The sequence below is a fragment of the Rhinopithecus bieti genome, unplaced genomic scaffold (assembly GCF_001698545.2).
Source record: "Rhinopithecus bieti isolate Rb0 unplaced genomic scaffold, ASM169854v2 scaffold_12088, whole genome shotgun sequence".
Classification (NCBI taxonomy): domain Eukaryota; kingdom Metazoa; phylum Chordata; class Mammalia; order Primates; family Cercopithecidae; genus Rhinopithecus; species Rhinopithecus bieti.
The window spans coordinates 5,034,740-5,062,426 of NW_016807975.1; the positions used below are offsets into that span (position 1 = coordinate 5,034,740).

The following is a 27,687-nucleotide window of genomic DNA, read 5'->3' on the forward strand; positions in this document are numbered from 1 at the left end:
AAAAAAAAAAAAAAAAAAAAAAAAAAAAAAAAAAAAAACGGCGGTTTCTGGTGGTTGGTTTTTCTGAGCCAAAGGAAAACCAGGTGCTTAACGCCTCTTTGGAGTCTATGGTGTAAAAGGTGTGACTAATAGAGAAGTGAATACTTCACATTTCCTTTGACATCTTTCTCTTACCCACATTTCCAAATCTGATTGAGTCATGCATGTATGGGATGAAATCTTGACTTGAAAAAAGGTGATGAGGGCCTGTTGGAAGAAGCAGTGATGAGGAGAGGCCAGTTCAAGCTTTTCTTTAACAAGCAGGGCCTTAAAAATACACTCACTAGTTTGAAGTCCAGTTACTTATCTTGCTGTCCAGTTGCTGGGATGAAAGGAAGGCTAATCATTTAAAAGAAAGAACACTGCCTGATCTTTCATCTATTCTCCTTCTCCCTTCAGCACCTCTAGGATTTCTCCCTTAGTCTTTTCTGTCATTCTTTCCGGCCAGTCCCTTCCTATTGCTCTTATTTGTGTCTTTCTGAGGTTTCTCTCTAGAAGATGAGCTTGCTGGGATTGTATTCTATTTATCTGCATTATCTATTGTGCCCACACAGGCTTGGCACCTAGTATTCCTTTAACAAATTTGTAAAGAGGTGGTACAAACCAAACGTGCAATCTGTTCTTTCGCCAAACTCAAATTTACTCTTTGGTTTTCAGCTCAAATGCTTTTCTCTTTCCCTCCCAGCTTCAGTCATCCAAACTTCTGCACCCAAATGATTTGGGTTTTATATAAATGAAAATGCTCAGTATTGCTCTAAGTGATTCCATAACTCTTACATGTGTACACTGGCTATAAAAGAAGAGCAAAATGAAATAAAATGTGTAAAATACCCTAATCTATTGGTGTATTTGTATTTCTCTTAGGAAAATTAATTTTGAGCAATGCAAGCTTCATTTAATTTGGCTGCTCCACTCAGTAGCAACAGGGTGTGGTATACAGAGGAGCTTCCCGTGAGGAAGCCACCTGTGTTGTGAAATTCGCGGCCAGCAGTCACTGTCCTGGCACTGGGCAGGTCGACCACGCTGCCCGCCGAGTGTGTGGTTCCCCCACCCACTTCCCTCGGCCAGGGAGGAGAAAAGGGTCGTGCCTTCGGACCTACCTGGAGGGTATCTTGCGCGCTGAATGGTGGGGCTGGGGGTCTCTCCAGCGGAGGCTGAGAGTGTAGGAGCAGCGGACGTCCGGTGAGGTGAAGCGCCGGCAGTGCTACCCGGCACCGCTGAGGGTCCAGGCTCAGGGCCCGGGCTTGCCGGGCTGCGCTCTTCCGCAGTGGGCTCTACAGGCACGGGGAGAGAGGACATAGGTCACAGTGAGACCAGGATGGGTCACTACGACCCGGGCTGGGCGCATTGGGGACTGGGGGAATTGGTTGGCAACCTCTAGAAATGCTACATTAATTACAAAGAATTATCATAAAATTAAGGGTGATTAATGGTACAGGAGTCCCCCTGGGCAAAAAGCATCACACAGCCTTGGGGAAGCCGAGGAAAGGTTGTACGAACCCACCGCGCCTACCACTATTTTGTGGCACTGGAACCGAGGCTAAAAAACGTGCAGCCTGTTATCGCCCAGAAATTGATCTCTCTGCCCCCACAATTGATTCCGAGCTTGCGAAGTCAGGAAAACCGAAGAAAGCAGAACACTTGAAGAATGAGCTCCGCCGGAATACGGGGGTCAGTGAGTGTTCACCAGCGGAAAAAAGCCATTTTCCAACTCCGCCCGCCCCCATCCCTCAAATACAAATTTTACACGTTGCATAGGAAATGCACAAGGTCCGGAACGAATGCATGAATGCCCCAAGGAATTAAGAAAGTCTGCGCTTTTCATTCTAAATGCTAATGGAGCTTCGCTTCTATTAGCCGCGAGTTTCAAGGGCCAGGGGTCAAGCAAACAAAAGGGCACAGCGAAGAGAAGCCTGGCGCTGGAAGCAAGGGGACGAAGCGGATGGCGTTCGCGGCTGATGGGGCGGGCGAAGGCAGGTCCCCTGTACCCAGAGGGCGGTGTCTTCGAGGGTGGGCCGCTTGGAGACTCCCGGACACCCAGCGGCCTAGAGGGGGCACATTCCTGAGGGCGCCCACCGCGGCTCCGGGACCAGCGTCTCAGCGCACAGCCTCAGCGAAACTTTGTAGCTGAAAGCGCAGCTCAGCAGGCCTCAGGGAAGGAACTGGGTGCCCCAAACTCCGGCCTATAGCGCCCCCTTTGCTCGGGGTGGGCGCAGCTCGAAGAGTGGGAACATGTATCGAAAAACCCCCAAATCAAACCAAGCCAAAAACCTCTGAGGTGCGCGGGGCCGTGAGGGTCGTCTCCTGGCGCCCCTGAGCCCGGGGCTTGCCTGCAGGAAGAGAGAAAGGGACTCGGAGCCCCCAGGCCCAGGAAACCCTCGATGGCCAGGAAATGGGGGATTACCTTGCCACCCCCAGCCCCAGCCAGAGCTGCTCCGACGGAAAGCTTGCGCTCGCTGTAGAGCGGGTAGAAGCGGATCTTCCCACGGCTGTAGCGTGTGCTTCCCGTCTCCCCGCATCTTCAATGGGGGTCTCTAGCAATCCCCCACCAGCCCCTTCAGTGGGTGCCCGCAATCCCGTCCTGTATTCCCCGAGGGCCTTTCAAGCAGAGTCGTTCTCTGAGGGGAGGCCTCTGAACTCGGGTGGGCGGGGACCGCCTCTCCCCAACGAAGGAGTTCCCCTCGAGCGCCCAGCGTTCGCGGGAGGGACCCACACTACCTTTCCTCCAGCCCAGCCCAGCGCCCCGCCGCTCTCTCCGCCCCACAAACGACCGGTTACCTAGGCAAAGCCTCAGCGCCTGGAAACACGTTCCGCCGCTCCGGCTTGCGGCCGCCGGGGCCAGGAGCACAGAGCCTTGGGGTTGTAAATTAGTAAGAAATAACTACCTCTGTCAAAGCCCCTTTCTTTCTCGTGGGCAGACGAAAGGAACACCCCCATGTTCCCCTCCCCGTGGTGAAGTGTGTGGAGAAAACCGTGAAACGCACCATTGTGACCCGGGCTCCTCTGCGGAGTTTCCAACCCTGGGGAGCGGGGGCGGAGGTTGGGCGGGGGCAAGAGCAGCGAAGGAGAGACTGACAGAAAGGGAAAGACTGAGATTCTCAGAAAGACCGAGGGAGACGAGACAAACCGCGGGGAAGAATTTCTGTGAGCGCACGGTCCCAGGGAACGGGGTGGGTGGGTGCCGAGCGTGGGGGCGGAGCGGGAGTGGAGGTTGCTGTGGCCTAAGGAGCCTTTGATAATAACTCTGCCAGCATCTGGTTCAGCGAAAATAACTCGAATAAAGTAACTTCATTCATTGTGCCCATTAGCCACGTTGGGCAGCTTTTACTTTCCCCAGCTTGGTTCTATAAAATATTTCGCCGTTGTGGGAAAAGGAGATCCGGCATTGGACTCGTGATGGAATGACTGACGGCTCCCTGTACTTCTCTCCCGGCACCGCAAGGCCCTGGGATCACAGCCCGACATTTCTGATTACTAACTCCTCGCAGCTCTTCGCTCTGGAGAATCCGGACGCATAAATAAATAAAAGGCAATCTCCAAGAACGTTTTTGGAAATCAAGGGACAAATGCGTTCTTCCTCGCCTCTGCTCCGAGGCTTCCAACAGGTTGGATAGGTGCCTTTGGAAGTCAGTCTCCGCAGACTGCGCTCGCATGACCGCTTTCGTCTCACCACCGAGAACTTTCCTTTCTACTAAGAGTAAAACACTCGGAGCAACTTCTCCGAAAGCGCGAGTTCTGTCAGTGAAAAAGTAAAGCATGCCTTTCCCACACCGAACCAAGGTCCAGAGGAGAGGGACACCGTCCCCACACGTGTCAGCGCGCGGGAGTCGCCAATTACACCCGATTTACCTCCTAAGGGAAAAGTGTAAACCGGCATGTCAGCGACGCCAGGCAGACGTGCCTAGTGGAACCCCAGGCTCATTTCAATACAATAAGCCACATTCCTACAATTACGCCCTCTTTCCTGAGGTCCTCCGAGTGCCTCTGCAAACTCCGGCCGCGGCTGCCTAGGCCCTTCCCTCCCAAGCTTCCTTCCAGAGAACCAGCTCGGTGCCACCATTAGGAACATTTTCTTGGACCCACCAGAGCTCCTATTTTCAATCCTACTTAAAAGGCAGGAAAATTACTGCCGTTCATCACCGGAGCTGCAACTCCCTGCCGCCGCCGCCGCCGAGAGCATCATTACCATGACAACTAGAGCCGAAATACCCTGAATTACATCGCTGGAGCCGCTATAGCACAAATCCCGGTCCTCCTCTTTGTTAGAGGCTTTTCGCCTCTTCGGGTGGGGGAGGAATCCCACGAGCTCCAGAGACCCCCGCGGGCCCACTACAGGGGAAAAGTTTCAGATCAGAACCTACGGGCCGCTGGGCTAGCAAAGCCGGAGCCGGGCGGCAAGGTCAGGGAGGGAACCCCACACTCAAAGTTGTCAATTTCAGGAGCGACGCTTCCCAACAAGCCAACTTTTTTAGCCAAGTCCCCTTATTAACTGGGCGAATCTCATACGTACTTGAGTGCTGTGGCGGTTCCGTCTTTAGAGCGAGTTTCTAGAGAGCTGTCCCGAAATCTGCACTGGGGGGGAGTCACAGCTGCTGTCCCGGAAGGGCTGCGGTGTACAAGCCCAGCGGCTCCCGGAGGCGGTGAGCGGCTGGTAGGGGATGCTGCGATCCCGACTCATGGGAGAGCACAGCCGAGAGGTTCCGCGGGCGTCCTGGCTCGAGCTGTGACCAAGGGGGAGGATGCCGCCGCTGTTGCCACCTCCACGGCCACTGCCGGCACCGTCAGCGTTGCAAAGTGAGCCCGGGAGGGTCGTCCGGCTGCGACGCCGCGCTGCACCAGCAAGGGCTCAGGTCAAGAGGGGTGTGAGCGCGCGGGAGAGCGAAGTGTGTGTGCGGAGCGTGTGTGCGCGCTTGTGTCTGTGTGTGCGAGTGAGGGAGCGGGTGTGAGCGCGTCTGTGTATGGGGAGCGGAGGAGGAGCAGGAGCTGGAGGGGTGGGGGGCGGGAGGCAGGAGACTCCGCTCTCCCGGCTGCGCGTTCGCTCGCTCTCTCGGCACGTCATTTATGCCACAGGAGCCCTAGCGGCCTCTCCATAGAGTGCCTGGAATGCGAGACGTCAATGTGACGCCATGGGACGCTACGTCACCCTCCTCCTCCCTCCCCTGGCCCAGCCGGTTCCGCGTGTGCGAGGGAGGGTGTGTGTGTTCGTGTGCGCGCGCGCGCGTTTCTCGGCCAGTCGCACGGCCGCACAATGGAAACTCCGCCGCACGGCCGACCGGGGGCTTCTCGGACCCGCGGTGCCAGCCCTTTTGCAGCGGAACCGCTGGCCAAGGGCTTGCGTCTGCGGGAGGGTGCAGCGGCCTGCCCACGGGTCAGGCGGGACAGCCCAGCTGTCAGGCTCGGGTGGAGTAGAGTTGGAGGAGTGCTGCTGGCGCGCCTCCGAGGCTGCCCCGAGGCACGGAGCCAGGGCGAGGGGGGTAAGGGAGAGGACAGCTCTTCCGAAAGGGAAGGCTCCGCCAGCCAGCTTCTGACCAGCTTCAGTGACCTGGCAGCCGGTGCAGAAGGCGTCTGGCACCAGCCCGAAGACGCCCTGAGATGCAGCTGCGCTTTCCTCATGCAAAGGCTCTAAAGCTGTTTACGTCTCTCCGATCCTCTGCACCCAGGCTAATCCTCCCTCCCCGCATCATTTACTGGATGCGTGTTTCACACAGGGATGCAGATGCTTCCGGGGATAAGGTTTGATTTCTTTACACGTCCGGCATGGGTTTCTTAACTGGACACGTTATAACCCAGCGAAGTGCACATCCATCATCCACACGCGCGCTGCAGCAGAAACTACTCAATGTGTATAAAACAAACACACACGTGTTGAACAGCTGAGCGGGTCTGACTACTGCAAATCATTCCTCCTCCCCAGCACCGGGTCAGAAATGAAACTCTCAACTAGCACTTTCACTTTTTGATGGTTGTAGATGCCCTCCGCCCACATCTCCCAAATTAAACATTTCGAAATCAATCAACAGGATTTATTAGTCAGTCCCTCGCTAGGGGATTTGCTTTGGTCTCCTGGGACACATTTGTCATGAAATGGTGTGCCGATAGCCTGGGTGACGGTATGAGGGAAAGCAATTTCTTCCTGGAAATGATAGATTTAAGTGTAAATTTCTTGATGAAAACAAAATTTATCAGAGTTAAAGACCCCTAGTCCCAAAGGTTGCTGCTGAGTGAACACAGCCTCTTTCAGAAATGAATTTTTGGAGAGGAGAAAATATTTCAGTGAAACAATGCAGATAGAATGGTCCCCATGTGGTCCGCTTGAATCACAAATACCATTTTATATATTTGACCTGTCCCAATTTGTGTGTGTGTGTGGCGGGGGGGAGTCTTGGCCTGAATGTCGAGGGGAGGGAACCGGAGCCGATGAGTGCGCCGAGGGAGATAGAAAGGATTCCGTTCGTAGACAGCCACAGCGTTTCAGAATCGAAGATTCCGAGCTAGGACCGCAGAAACTTTGCAAAAACAAGAAAACACATACTTGCCATATAGGTAAACTATGGCATGATTATTCATTCTTCTGATCCCTATACCTAACATCCAATGTAATGCAAACTATCAGGTTTGGGCGTTGCAATTGATGGAGGGTATATAGATAGGGAGGTACATTGCGCTGCTCTCTTCCGCACAAGTTGATACCCAAGGCGGAGAGCAACCGAGTCTTCTGTACTGCCGCGGCGTCTCCAATCCGAGCCTGGAAGGAAGGAGGGCGCCCTGCTACATTGTATCCATTCAAAGGGCTGGAGGGGGAGCAGGACCTGGACCGCGCTGCGCTGACGCCACGCAGAGGCGCGTGATTGACGCAGGCGATGTTACTAAATTCGGCGGGTTGGCCGGGACCCGCCGCCGGCGGCGGGCCGCCAGATAGCGGAGCTAGCCGGCTTCCCCTCGCGTCCCCCCGCCCCTTCTCCCATTCAACGCCTCGCGGGCGGGGCAGGCGCGCGGGGCGGGGCGGCGGGGGCGGGGCCGGGTGCGCGCGGCCGCGCCGGGATCCGGCCGAACCAAATATAGTCGGGCTTGGCTATTTTAGCAGGGTCTCGGGCGCGAGCCCGCCGCGTGAGGGGCGCCCTGACCCCGCCGGGAGTGCGGAGGGGCGGGGCGGGGCGGAGTCGCCATGTTGGACTCGGTTCGACCCTGTCTGGTGACCGACGACGCGGGGCCGGGCTCGGCGCCGGGGGTCGGGTGAGTGGGTGCGAGCCGTGAGAGAGAGGGGGACGCCGGCGGCTCTCTGCGTCCAGCGCAGGCTTTGAGGAGTAAGCAGGGCCTGGCGCGGGCACGTGTGTGCGCGCGGAGGTGGGTAGACGGTGATCCCCGCCCGCCCTGCGGAAGGCGCGGCGGTCTTGCCACCCGGCAGCGCGGCCAGCCCCGAGTCGCGTGGGGGCGGAGCTGCCCGCGGCCACCACTTCCTGAGTGCCGGGGATACCCTTCCCGGACGTCACGGAGGAGCCGAGGCGGCGGTGGCGGCCCGGGGCTCATCCTGCACTTGCATCACGGGTGCAGCAGCAGCTGCTCTGCTCCTTTGTGGCTTTTTCCCCTGTTGAGTAACTGCTTTGTTAACTGAAAATACCATGACGGGCCAGTGTGATCACCAGCTCCAGATCTCAAAGAAAGTGAAGCTGTCAGGCAAGAAGAGGGAGACTCCCCCAGCCGGCTGCGATGGTATCTGGTGGGTGGATGTGTAGAGAAGCACTTGACAGTTTCCACGTATTACTTCTTGCCTAACTCTTCACCCCCAAGAAGATTTAAAAATACTTTTATTTCCATGCTGTAAAAATTTCATTTATGTTCTGCACCTCCCTCACCTCCCTAATCCCCTTTCAATTAAAACTCTCATGCAGAACTGGAATCACTGTAAGCAGGAACCCTAAAATTAGGTACAGTTTTTAGGAAACATGACATCTTTCAATGAATTTATTGAATAAACTACATTTTCTAAATGTCAGTATATATGAAAGGTCCTTGTCCACTCAGGGTTGTTATAAAGCTACTAAATTGTTCATATGAGTTGGGCTCCAGTGACCGTTTCAAACCAGTATCCTTGTTTACTTAAAAAAAAAAAAAAAATCTCTTTTCTCTGGCTGAGAACCTCCAAGTAAAGTTTTCTGTCTTTGAGTGGATGTGTCTTCTGGACCTCTGTCTTGGTTACTTATGTGCATCCTTCTCCCTTCTTCCCTCCACCTTCCTTTACATCCTTACTCCTTTACATCCGTTCCTTCCTTTACATCCTTTTCTTCCTATCAAGTGGCCAGCATCTGTTCCTGGACTGCTCTGTTAGACTGAGGGCTGTTGTCTGACCTCCCTGAGCCAATCCACTGTTCCTGGCTCAGTGCTTCTCCGGGTAGGATGTGGGACTGACTGCTGGAGAGGTCACTGAGTGGCAGCCTTTTAAAACTCAAATGGAAATTCATGGAAGCAGAGACACAGCTGTCTCACAGACGGAGACACCGTCCTCTGCTTAATCCTATGTCCCTAAATGTATGCTGTTCTTTAGATGACCCAAACAGAATTAGTTTTTCTCGAGTCTTTTTTTTTTTAGAATTGGTGTCTACTGCTCTATACCTTTTCAAAAGTCGGATTTATTAGAAACCAGGCATAATATTATATAAGGCACATGTAATGTGACTATTTCAGTAATCTCAATTTCCTTTTTAAGATTTTATTAACTTTTTTATCTCTTCTTTGGGGAAATCAAATAAGACTACCTTAATCTGTTAAACGTTGGAAACTTTCTTGGCTCAGTCCTTTTTCTATAACAGAAGAGAGACATTTATATGTCACCAATTTACATACACAAAGTTAAGTTTCTGCTTTCATGATTCTGATAGCAGCCAGGCTGTTAAAGAACTCTCTAAATTAATCATTACAGATTCACTGGATAGTTACTTTTCATTTTGTTTTGGATTTGTAGGCCTAATCTGCCTGCAAGAAAGAACTATGTCTCTTAGAAAATAAAATATGAAATTTTGGGGAAACTTATGTGTGATATAAAGCAATTGTTTTAAATTGCTTTAAACGCTGTTCTGATGAAGTAATGATGTATAATCTTGTTGCTTTTGCTAATATATAAAGATGATGATTTCTTATTAATGCAAAGATTGGGTGAGGAATGGTTAAATAAAAATTCTGAGCCAGAAGTTATTACCTAGGGTGAAAACATGAAAGAAAAGTAAAAAAAATTGTAAGTTCAAGTTTTCTGGAATCAATGTAGAAGTTCTATACTATATTTAAGGTACATATATAAAATTTAATAACTTCAGCTGACATTGATTTATACACTTAAGATGTACCTGGCTCAGTAACCTGCAATCATTATAGTAAGTTTCTATCTCACCTACATGCTTGCCATTCCTTATCAATTCCATCATTGCCAGATTCGTCTTCCTAAAATTTAGATTTTGTTATATAACTTTTGGCCTCAAAAGTCTTCAGCAGCTGGATATTTTCTCCAAAATCAAACCTAGAGCCTCTTTTATTTCCACAGAATTTCCCTGTCCTAGTCAAACTGGTGTTCTCACTGTTCTTCAAACGTCCTTTCAACCTCCCACATTTGTGCATAGTTTTCCTTTTTATGGCATCCCCTCCTTCCTCTTCTTCTCCACTAATTGAAATTTACCCTTCCTCTAAAACTAGCTCAAAAAGTGAACTCAGATTGTACTTTACCAAGTCTTTCACAGAGTCTTTCACAAAGTTCTTATTTTCTGCCTGCTTTTGTGCTCTTGTGTCCATGGTCTATTCCCTTGTCAAACTGTAAGCTTCAAAAACATGCCCCACACATCTTTGAAATCCCTGTGGCACCTAAGAATGTTCAATATAGATAGTAAATGTCCATAAAATGTTGCCTCATTTAGTGTGGATATGAATAGAGAGAATAGCCATATTGTAAGTAACAAATTATATGGATTAGGGTGTTTTTGTTTTGTTTGTTTGTTTTGAGATGGAGTCTTGCTCTGTCACACAGGCTGAAGTACAGTGGGACGATCTTTGCTCACTGCAACCTCCGCCTCCCGGGGTCAAGTGATTCTCCTACCTCAGCCTCTGGAGTAGCTGGGATTACAGGCGCCCGCCACCGCACCTGGCTAATTTTTGCATTTTTAGAGACGGAGTTTTCGCCATGTTGGCCAGGCTGGTCTCCAACTCCTGACCTCAAGTGATCTGCCCACCTCTGCCTCCCAAAGTGCTGGGATTACATGTGCCACCATGCCTGGCTGGATTAGGGTATTTTTGGCATGAGTGGGCATGTATGTTTATTCATTAGTTGCTTTCTTTACTTCAACTTGATGCTCCAGATAGAACATACCTTACCAAGGTGCCTGCCACAAGCCCAGAGAGCTCCGTGGTGATAAGAAAATGGCAGTTTGGTTTGTATCTATTGTATCTGCATAGGAAGATTTGCTATGATTTTTTTTTTTTTTCCTGATAGACTTTTGGTTTGACTCTTATTCTAACCTCTTTCCGCTCTATTTGTACTTTCTCTTATGCTGCTTTCTCTCACTTATGGACTAGAAGCTGTAGGCTAGGAAGTGTTAATATCAATTTCTTTTGGAAAAAATTTTTAAGGTTTGGAAAATTGAGAACCATGACATTTTTGTATAACCAATTAAATATGAAAATTCTTGAATCTCTTATCTTTTCCAAAATATATTGAAATAGGTTTGCATGCTACTATATGCAGAAGTAAAATGAGCAAAACAATTTTGGATTACGATTTTTTAGAATTTTTAGATAGAAGCTCAATAAGACTGAATATTAATATAAATGACTGAATATTAAAATTTACTTTAACAAGGAGAAAGTAATATAGTAGATCAGGAAAGACTTTCTAATTGTAGAAAATTTTAGAAAAAAGTAGAAACCTGAGATGGAAAGATTACTTAATAGTATAAGTGCCAATAATACTTTAAAATCTCATTAAATAATGTCTTTTCATCCATTAGAAATAATAAGAGTCAGGACAGGCTTGCAGTCTGGNTTACGATTTTTTAGAATTTTTAGATAGAAGCTCAATAAGACTGAATATTAATATAAATGACTGAATATTAAAATTTACTTTAACAAGGAGAAAGTAATATAGTAGATCAGGAAAGACTTTCTAATTGTAGAAAATTTTAGAAAAAAGTAGAAACCTGAGATGGAAAGATTACTTAATAGTATAAGTGCCAATAATACTTTAAAATCTCATTAAATAATGTCTTTTCATCCATTAGAAATAATAAGAGTCAGGACAGGCTTGCAGTCTGGTTAAAAAGATAGTTTATTTCTTAGTCATGTTTTCCTCAATCATTGGTAAACTCTGGAAGACCTCAATAATTTGGGGGAGAAAAGTTATTACTCGTGTGATAAACCAATTCAGGATATTATTTATGCCTATGAAATAAGATCTGCCTTTTAACTAGAGTTGATGGATGAAGTGAATACCTCTTTCCAAATATAACTGCATAACCCTTTCCCATCATTTCAACTCTGAAAAAAACAAAAAGATTTCCTCACATACAAGTTCAGTTCCTTCAGCATATTCTCCAACAGTGAGATGCTGTATGTCACAAAAAGCACTAGACTGCTTCTCAGAGGACTGGGTCTGGTTTTGCTGCCATGAAGGTGCCTAGCCTTGGGTAAGTTCATCTTTTTGGGGGGCCTAAATATTATTTGTAAAATGACAGTGTTGGGCTCACTTTATGATCTTTAAGGAAACTTCAAATTATAAAGTTGAATGCTTTTTCAGACACATTAAATATTGTGAATCATGAGTCAGCTATGCCCTGGTCTCCTAAAGTAATTGCTATGGCCAGGAGACTTATGAACAGTCTTGTATACAACACGTGTGCTTTTAGTAGTAATGTTATATTAAACTGCTTTGGCCTGCATGGTAATGAACTATAGCCACTGAGTGGGATCTTGGTGGCCTGAGAGAGTTAATGCTGCCAGCATCACAGCCTTCTGTCCATGAAGTAGAAACGAGCAGAAACCTGGATAGTCCAAAAGTCATTTTATATTTAGCTTTGGAATTTGTTTTTGTGCCTTCATTTGAATATGGATGAGTCACAAATTGACTTCATACAAATTAGCAAACTTTCATTGGAATGGATTCTGTTGTTTGCTCCTCTTCAGTTCCTTTCTGATCCTCACTGCATGCAAAGCACAAACCATTTCTTAAGTGTAGCAGTGGAGGCAGAACTGTCCTTTTTCTGCTTCTTCCTAGAAAAGGTTTGATGATGATGGAGTTGCAAGTCTACATCTCCCTTCAGAGTGTAAATAAATAGTGAATTAGTGAGAAGGCAGGTCACAAGGAAAGTACCAAGTAGGTGTTAAGTTGAAAAAAATATTGGCAAAACAACCAGGATGAATACAGTAGGCTGTATTTGCAAACTTGTTAAGTTTGTGGATGGATAGACCTTTATAGATAAATAAGAGCTGACTTTGTAGGCATTGGGAAGTATCTGAATTTTAGCAGATTGCAGGTTGAGGTATCATTTTAGTTAGGTTTAGATAGTAAAAACATGGTTTATCTATTCTTTAAATGCCTATTCTACATATTTAGGTATCTGGTTTCCTCCTTAGATCATGTAGTTAGTAACTGATTCTGATTTTTTTTACCATAATACATTTTCCAGTATTTATTCTGCATGTTTATAGTTCACTACTGGAAAAATTCCTCCCTGACATCTGTTCTGAATTAGTTCCCTTTTCCAGTTATGTTTTCCTGTTTTATCAATTGTGGTGAGGAGAATAGAATGCCATATTTTAAAGATTTGTGCTACTTATGTTTAGTAAAATTGAAACAAACTACCTAACTTTTTCTAATTCCTAGAAATTTGCATGTTAAATTACTGGTTTCATTTTTTAAAACAATAGCATAAACTGGACAAAATTTGAAACCCAATCACTGTAGTCTTTCATAGTTGTCAAATTGACTTTTCTATAGTTAAAAAAATTTTTTGAGAACAGCTTCTGTTGTCTCAATGTCTTTAAAATGTCTTTTGTTTCAATTATCTTGGACTTGTGTACTCTTTGGGATGAATCTTCTTTGGGATGAACTTATTGAGTACTTAACAGTTCTTGGCATGCTAAGAGTAGATGTTAAGAGGAAGAGTGGTGCTCTGTAAACATTTGATGAATGAATGAAAGCAATTTTCAGGAAGCCTTATCCAAAATACTCTATTTTCTTTATCTTAACCATCCTCACGGCCTTAGAACTTTTCTGGGATAGTTTCACTCAGGGGTTAGGCATAAGGGAGAAGCAGAGAAGGCATAAGAGAGGAGCATACATCACTGTGCTGCTGCTTCTGCACTACCCTCTTCCACCATTGCACCGAGTCTACAGACACTTCTGGTTGCCCAGATTGAGGGAGGTACCCCTGAGTTATAGCACTCTGGGACATCTGTGTTTGAACTGAGAACCAGTTCAGGTGTCTTAAGGAATTGTTATGCCTCACCTTTTGACCCCAGACACCCCCAGGAATTAATCTCTGGCTTCTCTATTTTGATATGCCACTTCTGCTGCAGTACTTTCACAAGATTGTGTTCTTTTCTCTTTTCTTCACTGTCTGTGCCTGGGTGGCATATATAACCTATTCATCAGTGAGTTCCTCAACTCTAATTGATTTCCAACTGTAATCCTCACTTTGCTTTCCAGTTCTAGACGTTACTATTCAGGGCCTCGAAGTGCATAGTTACTTGTCTACTATATCACCCATAGACTGAGGGACTCACATGTAGGGTATTAACTAGGAACTCATATCTACTTAACATATTTAAACATTTTAAGATTTAACTTTTGAAAAGATAATACATTTACATGATTCAAATGACAAAACATTTAGAAATGAGAAATTTACTTTCCACTCCTGTCCCCTACTAAATGACCCTCCTTCCAGAGGTGTTGTTGTTGTTGTTGGTGGTGGTGGTGGTGGTGGTGTTTTTTGAGACAGAGTCCCTCTCTGTTGCCCAGGCTGGAGTGCAGTGGTGCGATCCTGGCTCACTGCAACCTCTGTCTCCTGAGTTTAAGAGGTTCTCCTACCTCAGCCTCCTGAGTAGCTGGGAGCTGGAACTACAGGCACACGCCACCAGACTCGGCTAATTTTTGTCTTTTTAGTAGAGATGGGGTTTTACCATGTTGGCCAGGGTGGTCTGAAACTCCTGACTTCAAGCAATCTGCCTGCCTCAGCCTGCCAGAGTGCCGAGATCCTTCCAGAGTTTTTTAATGCATTTCCAAGACAGTACAAATATAAATTCTGTTTCCCTTTCCTTTTTTATACACATGGAAGCTTACACGTATTGTTCTGCCTTTTTCACTTAACAGTGTATCTTGGAGTTCTTTCCATACAGTAGAAAAATATCTGGGATATATTTGAGATATATTTCATGTATAATGTACCTTGGAGATCTCTTCATGTCATTGTGTGAATATATCATGATTTAGCCAGCCCCATATTGATGGACATTTGGGAAGTTTTCAATCTTTTGCTGTTTCAAGTAATGCTACAATAATACTTTTGTTATATAGATTACTTTGTACTTGTGCAAATATATTTGTAGGATAAATTCCTAGAAATTGAGGGATACAAATTACAAGTAATGCTATAATAAATACTTTTGTTATATAGATTATTTTATACTTGTGCAAATATATTTGTAGGGTGAATTCCTAGAAATTGAATTACTGTGCCAAAGGGTATATATCATAGTAGTTTGATAGGTACTACCAAATTGGTCTCCATAGAGGTTGTACAGTTAACACTCCACTAGAAATATAGGCAAGTTCCTGATTACCCATATTCTTGCCAACAGTGTATTATTTAACCTTAGGTTTTTTCCAATCTGGTCGGTGAAAATGTTATCTTAGTGTAACTTTAATTTATTTCTCTCATGAGTAAGTTTGAACATCTTTTCATATGCTTAACAGCCATTTATATTTCCTTTTGGTGAAGTGTCTCTTATATCCTTTGCCTATTTTGGGAGGCGGGGGTGGTTTAAAAATCACTGTGTAGTTGCTGTTTATAATATGGAGATTTGCCCTTTGTTATATGAATTGCAGCATATTTCCCTGTAGTTTGTCATTTGTCTTTCAACTTTGCTTATGATGTTTTTGCTATGTAGATTTTAAAAAAATGTACTTGAATTTGTCAGTTTTTTATGACTTCTGGATTTAGTCATAGTTAGAAAAACCTGTACTACTCCAAGGTTATGAAAGAATTCCCTCATGTTGGCTTTTACTACTTTCATGGTTTCTATTTTACATTTAAAATTTTGATCCATTTTTCCTGGTGTATGGTATGAGAGGTAGGTCCAACTTTATTTTTTTCCAAATGGCTATGCAGTTGTCTCAACACCATTTGTGAATAGTCTACCTCTACGCTGTTTTGCTTCTTACTCAAAACAAGACTGATTCATCTCCTTTTTTTTTTCACACCTACTCTGCTGTGACTGAATATAAATACAATTCTCTGCTTTCCTTCCTGTAGAACACCTTCTTCAGTGGCAGAGATGTCTTTCTCCCTGCTGCCTCCCCGCTTTCATCAGAAACACCACACGCATCCTGGCAGCCAGTTAATGTTGGAATGAATACGGGGTACTCAGAAGGCTCTCCAGGATTTTTCAATGAGCAATGACTGGTTAAAAAGAAATTCTAACTATGATCAGGTTCCTTAGAAGACTGTTCAAACTGGAGATGTCTTCGGGCTCTCTCTAGTCATGGTGATCAGTTATTCCAGAAGCTAAAGGTGTACTACCTGGGTCCCTTACTCTAGAGGCAGTCCAATTTGGGTTGCTTCCCTCCATGCAAATTACTCTCATCTGCTACCTCTGCTTTGTCTGACAACATGGGATATTACCTTCTGTAATTTGAGATGGGAACCATAAAATGGCAACAAGGTGGTGTTGGATTCTCCATGATGCAATGGCCAACTCCAGAACCTCCTTTACTTGGAAAATGAGGCTGTGGATAAATGATTTTGGAAACATTCTTCCTCAGTTTGAACCCAAGCAGATGTTGTTTCATCTGTGGAACCTAGGGAAAACCCTAGCTTTGTTCTACTAGGTGAGAGTGTCCAAGCAGGCAGATGAAACAATTTACTTGATACCTTTCCTTACTAGCATTCTCTAAGCTATGTGGGCTAGTTTTACAGCTACCTGATAAAAGACTTCCTTCCACTTTGAACCATTGCCCTAGGCTATCTTTCCTTTCTAAACTTGTTCAGGCCATCTTGCCTGTTCTTTATTATTGAGCCTTACCTTTTGATCCTGTTTCTTATCTCTGCCTTCAGACTTGCCCCGTGATGCTGGTAGTACCCTCTTTGTCCAGTACCAATTTTACTTAAAAGTTATTTTGGCCAAAAGCAATTTGGTCAAGTACAATTTAGTTGAAAGCAAGCTGGTTAACTGATTTGTTGTAATCAGCTATTAATTGAAACAATGATTTGGTCAAAACAATTAGTTGGTCAAAATGAACATCCTGTTAATAGTTTTTGAGAAGTGGTAATTTCAGTGTAAAATGATTAGATACTTTTGGTCCATTTTCTAGGAACTTTTCCAGTATTTTTCTTTTACAGTTCAAGTTAGCTTTCAGCTATGGCAGCATTTTATTGCTTGTGATTTCAAAAAGTTAAAGCAACCTAGCTACCTAGTAATAGGAGAATAGTTGGACAAGAGTAATCTTAACTAAAAGGCAATAAGAGGTTAATTGGAACAAACACTCAGCGATAAGATAAAACCATGTTTCCTGTATTATTTTTCTTTTCCCCTCATAAAAAAGGCAGTGCATGTGCAGTACAGGACATTCAGAAAAATGTAGATAAAGAATAGAAGGAAAAAAGAAAATAGCTGTAAATGAATTCACCCAGGAATAACCACTGTCGTCCTTCCCTATCCTTCTAAGTGCGTTCTATACACATAAACTCTGCCTACAGTTTGCAATTGCCATAATGTATTTAAGCGTTCTCCAGTTATTGGTTAGTCACTTTTGTTCAGAATCAGATTTTGGTTCCTTTTTGCAACTGTGGGCCAGGCTACCTTTAGTTGGGAATAGATTGCCTTTCTCTTCCCTTCTGTCCCTCAATCCTGCCTAGGCCTGTATCCAGCCTGGGCTCTCAAGGCCCCCCTGCCTGCTTTAAGTGAGACACTTTGTAAATGAAACCATTCTGCCAAGCCTTTCTATGGTTACTAAAGAGGCCTGGTTCCAGAATTCCTGTGGAAGTCTCTGGTTATATATAAAAATTTTTTTGGAGTTCATGCTTGATATATGTTATATGTATATGTATGCAAATTAGATAGGGAGAGTGAAGAGATGGGAGGGATTATATTGGGTCTCCATTAAAATAAGAATAAAGAGGCATTGCAGCAGAGAACTCCATTATCAGTGGAGGGAAATTACTTAAGAGATTTTCTCTGAAACAGGGTTGGCAAATATGTGCTATATGTTGTTGTGCCTGAACCTGAGTCATGGTAGACTCACTAATCAGTCATGGCACCATTTCTCACTAGATTGAGACTCAGCTTTAAGTCTTTCTCAAGGTTGGGTTCTAGGTGGCTGTATCCACTGTAGCTGCTGTGGGAGACAAACATTACTACTATTGCTTCTAAAATGTTACATTAAAGTTGTTTTTTCTTACAGTGGATTGACCAAGAAAGTTTTTGTTTATTTGTTCATTTTTCTTTGAGACAAGGTCTCGATCTGTTGTTCAGGCTGGAGTGCAGTGTCTAGACCATGGCCCATTGCATCCTTGACCTCCCGGCTCAAGCAATCCGCCCTTCCTCAGGTAGCTGGGACTACAGGTATACACCATGCCACCACATCTGGCTTTTTTTTGTGTGTGTAGAGATAGGGTTTTCCCTATGTTGTCCAGGCTGGTCTTGAACTCTTGGGCTCAAGGAATCCTCCCACCTCGGCCTCCCAAAGTGCTGGGTTTACAGGTGTGAGCCACCATGCTTGGCCTGACTGAGAAAGTTTTAATAAAATGTTTTCTATCTGATAAATAAGTCCATGTTGAAAAATATGGGATGTGAGCAAAGAGTAATTATCTAGATCTCAGGCAAAGCACATGCCTTGTAGTTAAGATCATGGAAGCAGCATAATCACATTATGGATTTATTATGGAGTGAAAACAATGTCATAATAATACTCATCATTATAAATTGCCCATGGTGTGGTCATGGTGATTGACTCCCCAGTATCATTCCACCACAGGTGATTAGTCTAAGCAGTCATGGTTAATCCCATTTCCCTTGCCAATGAAGAGTTAGGAATGGCCTGTAACCTATTCTGGCCAATGAGATACGAAGGAAAAGTCTGCAGAGGACTTGAGTGCTTCTGGGAAAGGATTTATTGATCCTAAGCAGAGAGAAATGAAAGAGATGATGCCTCATCTCCCTGTAATTTTATGTTTGAGTATGATGGCTAGAACTGCTCTATCCATCTTGGGACCATGAGGGAAACTAGCTTTGAGGGGTGCAGCTGATCTAGATGATGACAGAACAGGGATAGAAGAAACCTGAGCCCTTGACCTTCCTGAATTGCTGATTGTATTGTACTTGGTCTGCCTTACCTCTGAACTTCCAGTTCTGTGAGATAATACAGTTCCTCATTGTGTAAGTAGGCATGATCTGCGAATTTGTCATTTGCAGCCAGAAACATCCTGATGTTATACCCACTTTGTCCCAAGCAGATTCACGTCAGGTGGATTTGATATTATTTGGATAGGTTTCTTTTTGTTGGGGCTCTTCCCTCCCCATGTCTTCTGCCTTCATAAAGTGGATGCAGATTCTAACTGGCCAGGTCTTGTCTCCATCTTTTCTAAGGGGCTCTGCCTTAGACCAGGGATCTTCACAGGAAGCAGCAAGGAATCAAACAGCACTCATTATCTCTTCCAGAGTCTTTTGGGTTGTTCGAATATCTGATGGTGTGACTACTACCATTTGTTCTTCATTCCTTCTTTTTCTGATTCTGATTTCTTGCTTAGATCTTGGTCCTCACTTTTGTATATTTTGTGTCTCATGCCTAACCTCAAGATTGTTTGATTTATTTTCTTCTCTTCCTTCTGTCTTCAGCAACTCTTTCCCTTTATCTCCTTCATCCACTCCTTCCTCACCTTGTGACTTTACTTTGTGGCCAGTGGAGACTATTCTAAGCAGATGTAGTATTTATTGTTTGCCAGGAGCAATAGTGAGTTACATGAGTAATCATACGTCTATTTGCTCTAGACTGGTAGGGTAAAAAGGAAGAGTAGTTCAGCCCTTGGTCTTCTCATCTAGTACCTTTCACTCATGGCATACAATAATAGAACTGGAAATGGTCTAGGAGTCAGAGCATTTGAGTCTTCATTATGGCTTAACCATTTGCTACCTGAAATTTTGGGCAAGTCTCTTAAGTATATTTTTTTCCTTTAAGTTTGTTACTAATGTCTGTCTGATTTTTAAAATAGTATTATAGTGATTCAAATGAAATAACCTGGCAAATGAAAAAAAAATATTTTTTTAAAAACTCAAACTTGGTTGGATTTTCTGATTATTTTCAGTGAACTAATGTCAAAGTCTCTAAATTGTGTAGCTTGTTCATCTCTTTGTAGAAAGGCAATGGAGTATGATATGGGGCATAATAATACAAGTAATTAGGGATTGAAATTTATATTTTAGTGTTAACTAAGGCCCGAAAAAAAGGAAAAGGCCACACGATATTAAAAATAAAGGTCAGGATGTTGATCTTGAGGCTTATTTCTAGTTCAACCAGAAATTCTGGTCAGCCGAATTAGGGGGAAAGAGAAACCAATAGAAGAAACACCCCCTCTAGTGGCGAGGGGCCAGATTCTGCACTTGGTTGCTAAGATGGATGAGGGGAATGGATGACCTCTTAGGATGTTTTTTAAGTTTCTTAAGAATTCTGAGGTTGTAGAGTTAGACTACTTAAGGAAGATCTTAGTTCAGGCTTTACTTGTCAGGAAACTTAACACATTTATCAGGATAATTCATATCTTGTCAGTCTCATGTGAAATTGATTGAAAAATGTAGAGGCTACTTGGAAGAGGTTCACAGCTTACTTTTATATAGGCCATGTGGAGATCATGAAAATTAGGAGACATTTGTTGCTAAACTTCTTATTGGTGTGAGATGATATAGTAGGTACCTTTATAATCCCATTCACAGGGGGATAAATCTTTAAAGTTGTGGGTTATGCCATAGAGTAGTATTAATCTATGTTTATACAAAATAATGGCTGTGGATTTCCTCAGTTTTGATTTGAAATTTTTACTGGTGATCCTGAGAATGAAATGTTTAACTTGCATCTTGAGAATGATTTAATTGCTACCTATGGAAAAGCAGTGAAGTTAAGTATATTAAAATAACATCACCCATACTTTAGTGACTCAGGAGGAGCACCTAATGCTTTTTTTTTTTTTTTTTTTGAGACAAGGCCTCACTCTATTTCCCAGGTTGGAGTGCCGTGGTGCAGTTTCGGTTCACTGCAGCCTTTACCTCCTGGGCTCAAGCAATCCTCCCACTTCAGCCTCCCAAGTAGCTGGGACTACAGGTGTGCACCACCACACAAGGCTAACTTTATTCACTTTTTGTAGAGATGAGGTCTCCCTGTGTTGCCCAGGCTGGTCTTGAACTCCTGGGCTCAAGGGATCCTCCTACCTTGGACTCTCAAAGTGTTGGGATTACAGGCATTAGCCACTGCACCTGGTGCACCTAATGTATTCTTGAAGGACATTTCATTTTAAGGCTAAATCGTTAATGATAATGATTGTAAGTGATTGTTACATTTGCAAATCTCAGAGTCCATTGAAGTTTTTACTGTTTCAACTTCTGTTTGGGAAAGATTCTTTTATGTTTGTTTAAAGATTTCTGAAGAGGCAGAATTTCAGAAAATAATATTTTTATGATACTCTGTTAGATCTAAGATTTGAATACCATTCAAATTCAATATAGAAAAGAGTGGTTAAAAGGCATAAGAAAATAAATTCTCATATCAGATTGCATTATCAACATGCCATTTCTTTATTTTTAATGTCAAACTTCCTTGCCCTGAAGGAAAAAAATTGAAGCTTGCAGTTGACCAGCTATTCCATAACTTAGAGTATGTTTGGTGGCCTTTCTTATGAAATGGTAATGGAAAAATTCTATAGAAAATATAAACTTCAGTGTGAATGAAGTGAGATTATAGTTACAAAATTAACTTTTGTAAATAACTTGTGGAGCTAATAGCCTTAATTTATTATTATATTTCATAAATATACTTTATTTCAGGGAAGAAGAACTAGGTCTGGCATAGATCAGAATCTACCTGTTGGGGAAAACCAGAAATAGGAAAGAGTTATTAATGGTTCATTCTTAGCTGAGAAAAATTCAGTGTGGAATAATTAAGGTTAGTTAGAGAAATAATTATGATTATGTTAAGGAGTTCACAGATATTATTGAAAGTAAATTGGTTAAAACTGATTTGTTAATGTAAATGGGGCCAATAAACCAATTAGATAATCTCTCTACTAAATTGATGTGATAATAGATGATATCTGGAGGGAAGTAAAATAGATGACAAGGTTAGTGGTAATGAGACTTCATTAAATCCTAGTACTAAAGAGATACTGTGTACATTAGTGACAGCTTAATTCTAGAAATAAAAGTTGATGTTAAGAATTGATATGGGGCCTGTGGTGACTCACACCTGTAATCCCAGAGACTTGGGAGTCTGAGGCGGGAGGATTGTTTGAGGCCAGGAGTTCCAGATCAGTCTGGGCAACATAGTGAGACCCCATCTCATTCACTCATAAATAAATAAATACATAAATAGCAAGCCCAATGTGGTGGTGAGTGCCTGTATTCCCAGCTACTTAGAAGGCTGAGCCAGGAGGATCGCTGGAGCCCAGGAGTTCGAGGCTGCAGTGAGCTACGATTACCCCACTGTACTCTAGCCTGGGGGACAGAGCAAGACCCCATCTCTTTTTTTTTTTTTTTTTTTTTTGAGGCAGAGTCTCGCTCTGTCGCCCGGACTGGAGTGCAGTGGCCAGATCTCAGCTCACTGCAAGCTCCGCCTCCCGGGTTCACGCCATTCTCCTGCCTCAGCCTCCCGAGTAGCTGGGACTACAGGTGCCCGCCACCTCGCCCGGCTAGTTTTTGTATTTTTTAGTAGAGACGGGGTTTCACCATGTTAGCCAGGATGGTCTCGATCTCCTGACCTTGTGATCCGCCCGTCTCGGCCTCCCAAAGTGCTGGGATTACAGGCTTGAGCCACCGCGCCCGGCCATCTCTAAAATAATAATAACTGATATAATGTTGGCACTGCTGAAATTAGGCAGGTATTAATTTGTGTGAAGGGCTGTAACAAAGAACTTGAATAAAGAACTCAGGTTCCAAACTGATTTGAAATTCCAGGTAAAGTATAAGAATAATAATTCATATTTGTATGGGACTTTATAATAGTCTGAATGTTTTCGTATACAAGATCTCCTTTGATTTTTATAAGAACTCAGGGTAATAGTAGTACAGATTTGGAGGTTCTGAGAGGCTAACAGACTTACTGAAGCAAATAGCTACTAAATGACAGGAGTGGTATTTGAACCCAGGGCTCCCTACCAAAATGTTTTTGCTCACTGCATTGCTTTTTTATGGTTGCTGTAACAAATTACTACAAACTAGGTGGCTTAAAGCAATAGAAATTTATTCTCTAACTCTTTTGGAGGCCAGAAGTCCAAAATCAAGATGTTGGCTGAGCCACATTCCCTCTGGAGGCTCTTTGGGAGAGAAATCTGTTCCTTGCCTCTTCCAGCTTCTGTTGTGTATGGGCATTCCTTGACTTGTGGCTGCCTCACTCCAGTCTCTGCCTCTGTGGTCGTTATAGCCTTCTGTTATGTTCTGTGTCTTCTCTTCTGTGTGTCTCAAATCTCTGTCTCTGCCTTTTTCTTCTAAGGACTGACTTTAAGAGAATCTGCTTGTCACTGGATTTAGGGTACACCTGGATAATCCAAGATGAACTCACCTGAAAATCCTTAATTACATCTGCAAAGATCTTTTCTTCAAATAAAGTAATATTCACAGGTCCTGGGGATTGGGACATGGACGTGTTTTTTCAGGAGCCACCATTCAACCCACTAAATTCGTTATATGCCATTTAATGCTTTATCTTCCTTTTGGATCGAAGAGATACGCTTCTGTTTGAAGATGGGCAAGTGGGCTGGGGAATTTTTGGCTAGTAGGTAGAAAGGAATTTTAAAAATATTTCTGGTTGGTGCTGTTTAGTAAGTGCTTATTAAACTTTCAGAGGTCAAATATCTTGAACACAAACTGGAGGAGTAAATCAGTATAAAGTGAAAAATACGATATTTTCTCCAAAAGGCAGTCACTGACTACTTTGGCAGAAAGAAGAATTGAAGTGATTACTGAAGAGTTCCACCAAATTGTTGTGCTAGCTTTTACATTTGCAAACTATAGAAAATGGGACTAAATTAAGTAGCAACTGACTTTTCATTATTAACAATATTACAAGTTGACTTTTTCATTTCTTGTGTAATTGAGATAAAAGGGGGGTGGGTGTGTATGAGAGAGAGAGAGAGATTTTGTTAACGGTTTTAGAATGATTCATTTCACATGTCATATGGGCATTCTAACTTAAATCATATGAATTAAGGTGATCTATGTATGTAAACTCTTTGAGGGAGGGACTTGGCGTGTCTTGTATACAGCTAGATCCCCAATGTAGTTCCTCACATGTGGTAGATGTGCTCAGACAACATTAGCTGTATTAATGAAAGGACTTCTTATGATACCCAAATCTCACAGCCACAAGTCTCATTACAATTTACTTTATGGAGCTTCCCCGATGGTAATAAGGTCTATTAATTGTAAAATTGTCCCTGCTGACTTTAAGAAACTTCACTATGTGTCCTTTTACCCTGACAGAGCCTACAACTTTTTTCGTCTCCAATAATCTTCAGCTCCAGGCCAAAAAACTATTGTTCTTGCCCTGCTCACATTAATTGAAATAAGTCAATGAGATTCCTTCTGCCCACCAGTTCACTTCTCACTAGCATGGGGCTCAGCTACCATTAGAGATGTTAGGGTGGGGCTGTTGTGCAGTTCTTCAGACTATTAGTGCTGTACACTATGTTCTGAGGAGTGTTCAGGCTTTTGTCTTCTTAAAAGTGTGTAAAATTTTGACTCACTGATACAGCTTTTGATGTTAACAGATAGAAGTATACTGACTGTATGTGCTAGGCTCTTCCATGTATTATATCAGATGTTGCTTCCAGCCAACCTGAAAAGCTAAGTAGTAATATTGTCCCTATTTTACAGAAGCATAAAGAAGTTAAGCAAACCAACCCAAGTTCACACCAAAATTTGAACCCAGGTAGCCTTACTTCAGCGTCTGTGTTCTTAACCATGTCCAATGACAGCCTCATGCTCATTTGTTCATAAGTAACCTGTTCTTTCCTTCTAAAAGCTTTTCTGTTTTATTTTGAAGCTCAGAAATTAGAAATCTGACTAGGATATATACAGGCATATGCCCTTTTTCATTTATCCTGTCTGGCATTCAATGAGCCCTTTTGATTTCATAGTTCTAGTCTCCTCCTGAGGGAAGTTTTCTTGTATTATCTTTTGATTATTACTTTTTCTGTTATGGTCCTTGTTCTCTCTCTGAACTTGCCTTTTATTTCCAATTAGACCTCCTGGACCTGCTGCTTAGTTCTCTTATCTTTTTATTCAAGAATTTATCCAAGTAATGTCATACACATTCACCTGCTTGTCCAGATAACAGATTTGTTCTTTGGAGGGTCTCCTATACTTTTTACTTCCTCAATTGAAATTTAAAATTTATAAATCATGTTTAAAGAATTACCCAATCTATTATTTTCTTCCAGTTATTCCCTTGCATTCAACAGCATATACAAAATAAAATATACAAGTAAACATGGTTTATTTTAGAAATATGAGACTATTTCAACATTAGGAAATATTATTGTAAGATATCACTAATAGATCTAAGGAAAAAAATTTAGAATCATTTTCACAAATATTGCAAAGGTATTTGATAAATCACTACTCATTCTTTTTTTGTTTTTTTTTTTTTTTTTTTTTTTTTTTTTTTTTTTGAGGCGGAAGTCTTCGCTCTGTCGCCGGGTGTCTGTGTGTTGCATGTTGGTCTTATATATTACTTCACTGCAAGGCCTCCGCCTTGCCGGGTTTACGCCATTCTCCTGCCTCAGCCTCCGGGAGTAGACTGGGACTACATGCGGCGACCGCCACCCAGTTTAGCCCGGCTAGTTTTTTGTGTTTTTTAGTAGAGACGGGGTTTCACCGTGTTAGCCAGGATTGGTCTCGATCTCCATGGTTGTAACCTTGTGAATCTGCCCGTCTCGGCCTCCCAAAGTGCTGGGATTACAGGGCTTGAGCCACCGCACTTGGCCTCACTACTCATTCTTGATAAAAACCAAAGAAAACAAAAAACAGCTCATATTAATCCAGGAAATGAAGGCTATTTTCTTAACAGCACACCAATATCATAGTTAACATTGAAAGTTAATTTTGAAATACTTGAGCAACATTCCCTAAGAGAATCTTCAGAACTGTAGATCTGATGTTTATATAAAAAAGGGTATCTTGGTGTATTAGGGTAAAGCAAGATGTTACAACAAACACCAACATTTCAGTGTCTCAGTAAAATAGAAATTTATTCTTCCCTCATGTAATAGTCCACTGCGGATGTTTCTGGTTGGCAGACAGTTGTTTTTTTCTGTGTGGTAACTCAGGGACTTAGGCTCCTTCCATCATAGGGATCCACCATTCCCTAGCGTCTTGAATTCTTCTGTTTCCAGTTGACAGAATTGCAGAGATAGGGTGGAGAATGCATACTTTCTTCTCAGTTACTTTGGCCTGGATACGACACACATCAGTTCTGTTCACTTTCCCACATTCCACTGGCCAGAACTAGGCACGTTACCTCACCTGTCTGCAAGGTGTGTGTTCCAGGAGACGGAAATGGAAAACATTATCTGGCTGGGGAGCCACAGGTGTGGAAATAGTCTCATTTGTAGTTGGAAGGAGTAGAAATTAGGAACGCCTTAATGGAGGGCACTGTGTGATATCTGTCAAATTTTAAGACATACATGTTCTTTGACCTCAAAATTCCACTTCTAGCAATTTTTCCTACAGATATACCCACAAACATATGCATGTTTACGTTTGGAGGGTATACCTAGCAATATTGTAATAGTAAAAGATTGGAAGCATTCTGAATGTCCATCAAAGGGGACTGAGTAAATTATTGTATATCCATACACTGAAACACTGCTGCCACTGAGAGGCAATGATATATGTACCGACTGGGGAGAGAAATGCAAGGTACAAAACTGTGTGTTCATAGCTACCATTTACTTAAAAAGAGAAATATATACATGTATGCTCATATATTCATAGAATATTTGTGGAGGGATCACAATGAACTGTGGAAGGATCACAAAAAATGTAACAGTGGCTGCTTCTGGTTAAAATTATAAGGTCATGGGGCATGGGATGAGAGAGTCAGGCTTTTACTGTGTACTCTTTAATACCTTTTGATGTGCATCTATTTAAATATAAAAGTCAGTTGTAGAAGTATAATAAATAACATGGAAAGATGGCTATAATATATTGTTGCCTAAAAACCAACTTACTGAAAATTAGGTACAATATGTTTTCACTTTTATAAATAAATAAATGGGATATACAGAAATGTATGGTTTGTGTTTTTTTTTTTTTTTTTTTATCTGTATTTTGGATTTTCTGTAGTAAACATGTATTACCTTTATAATTAAAACAATTATAAAATGAAGAAACACAATAAAACTTTCTTTTCTTAGGAGTCCTTTTGGCCCTGCCATGAAACTTCCTCCATTTCTCCTGTTAAGATTAATGGATGACTTCTTTTTCCTTCCATCCTGCATTTTAAACGTACTCACCACACTCTGAATTGCATTATCATGTACACATTTGTCTCACCTACTCTGTGCGTTCTTAGTGGACCTGGATCATACCAAATTCCTCCAGGTATCCCTCTCTGTGCCAAAACAGTGTCTTTCCTATAATAGGTGTGCAGTAAATACTGAATTGGCACTTTAACCAGGGAGCACAATGAATTCCAACTTACTAAATTTTTTTTGATTTTTTTTTTTTTCCTATTTATGGAGAACAGGGTCTCACTATGTTGCCCAGGCAGGTCTTTAACTCCTGGGCTCAAGCTATCCTCGTGCTTCTGCCTACCCGAGTGCTGGGATTACAGGTGTGAGCCACTGTGCCTGGCCAAATGAGTGAAGTAGTTGTGCACTTTTTGCCCTTGTGTTACATAGCCTGTATTGAATACTATACCCCAAATATTACTGACTTGTTAGCAATGCCATTGGCATATTAGGTGCAGTTCGAAATCCCATGGGCCAAAGGTTTCCTTTCTAAAATGATATTGGTTGCCTCCAGGAATCTGTCTTTGCATCCTAAGTTAGCATGGGTCTGCTATATATGTTGTCAGAAATGAAAAAGTTAAAAAAAAAAAAAGAATAATCAACCTGCTGATGACATGGTCTCTGCTCTTATACAGGTGAATACACTCCTATCTGCTTGGTATTATAATTTAGAATAGTTTCC

The 27,687-nt window shown here is 43.0% G+C and overlaps 1 protein-coding gene across 1 annotated transcript in view; it reads right to left on the reverse strand.

The window, feature by feature from the left end:
• Nucleotides 1-5,085, reverse strand: part of NR4A3 (nuclear receptor subfamily 4 group A member 3) — a 46,971-nt gene extending 41,886 nt beyond the window's left edge. Inside the window, exons 1-3 of the mRNA XM_017884353.1 lie at nt 4,550-5,085; nt 1,140-1,313; nt 175-246 (exon numbers count right to left, since the gene is read on the reverse strand). Of these exons, the coding sequence (XP_017739842.1) occupies nt 175-205 (31 nt within the window). The 5' untranslated portion in view covers nt 206-246; nt 1,140-1,313; nt 4,550-5,085. The remainder of the gene's footprint in view (nt 1-174; nt 247-1,139; nt 1,314-4,549) is intronic.
• Between the last annotated feature and the right edge of the window lie 22,602 nt (nt 5,086-27,687).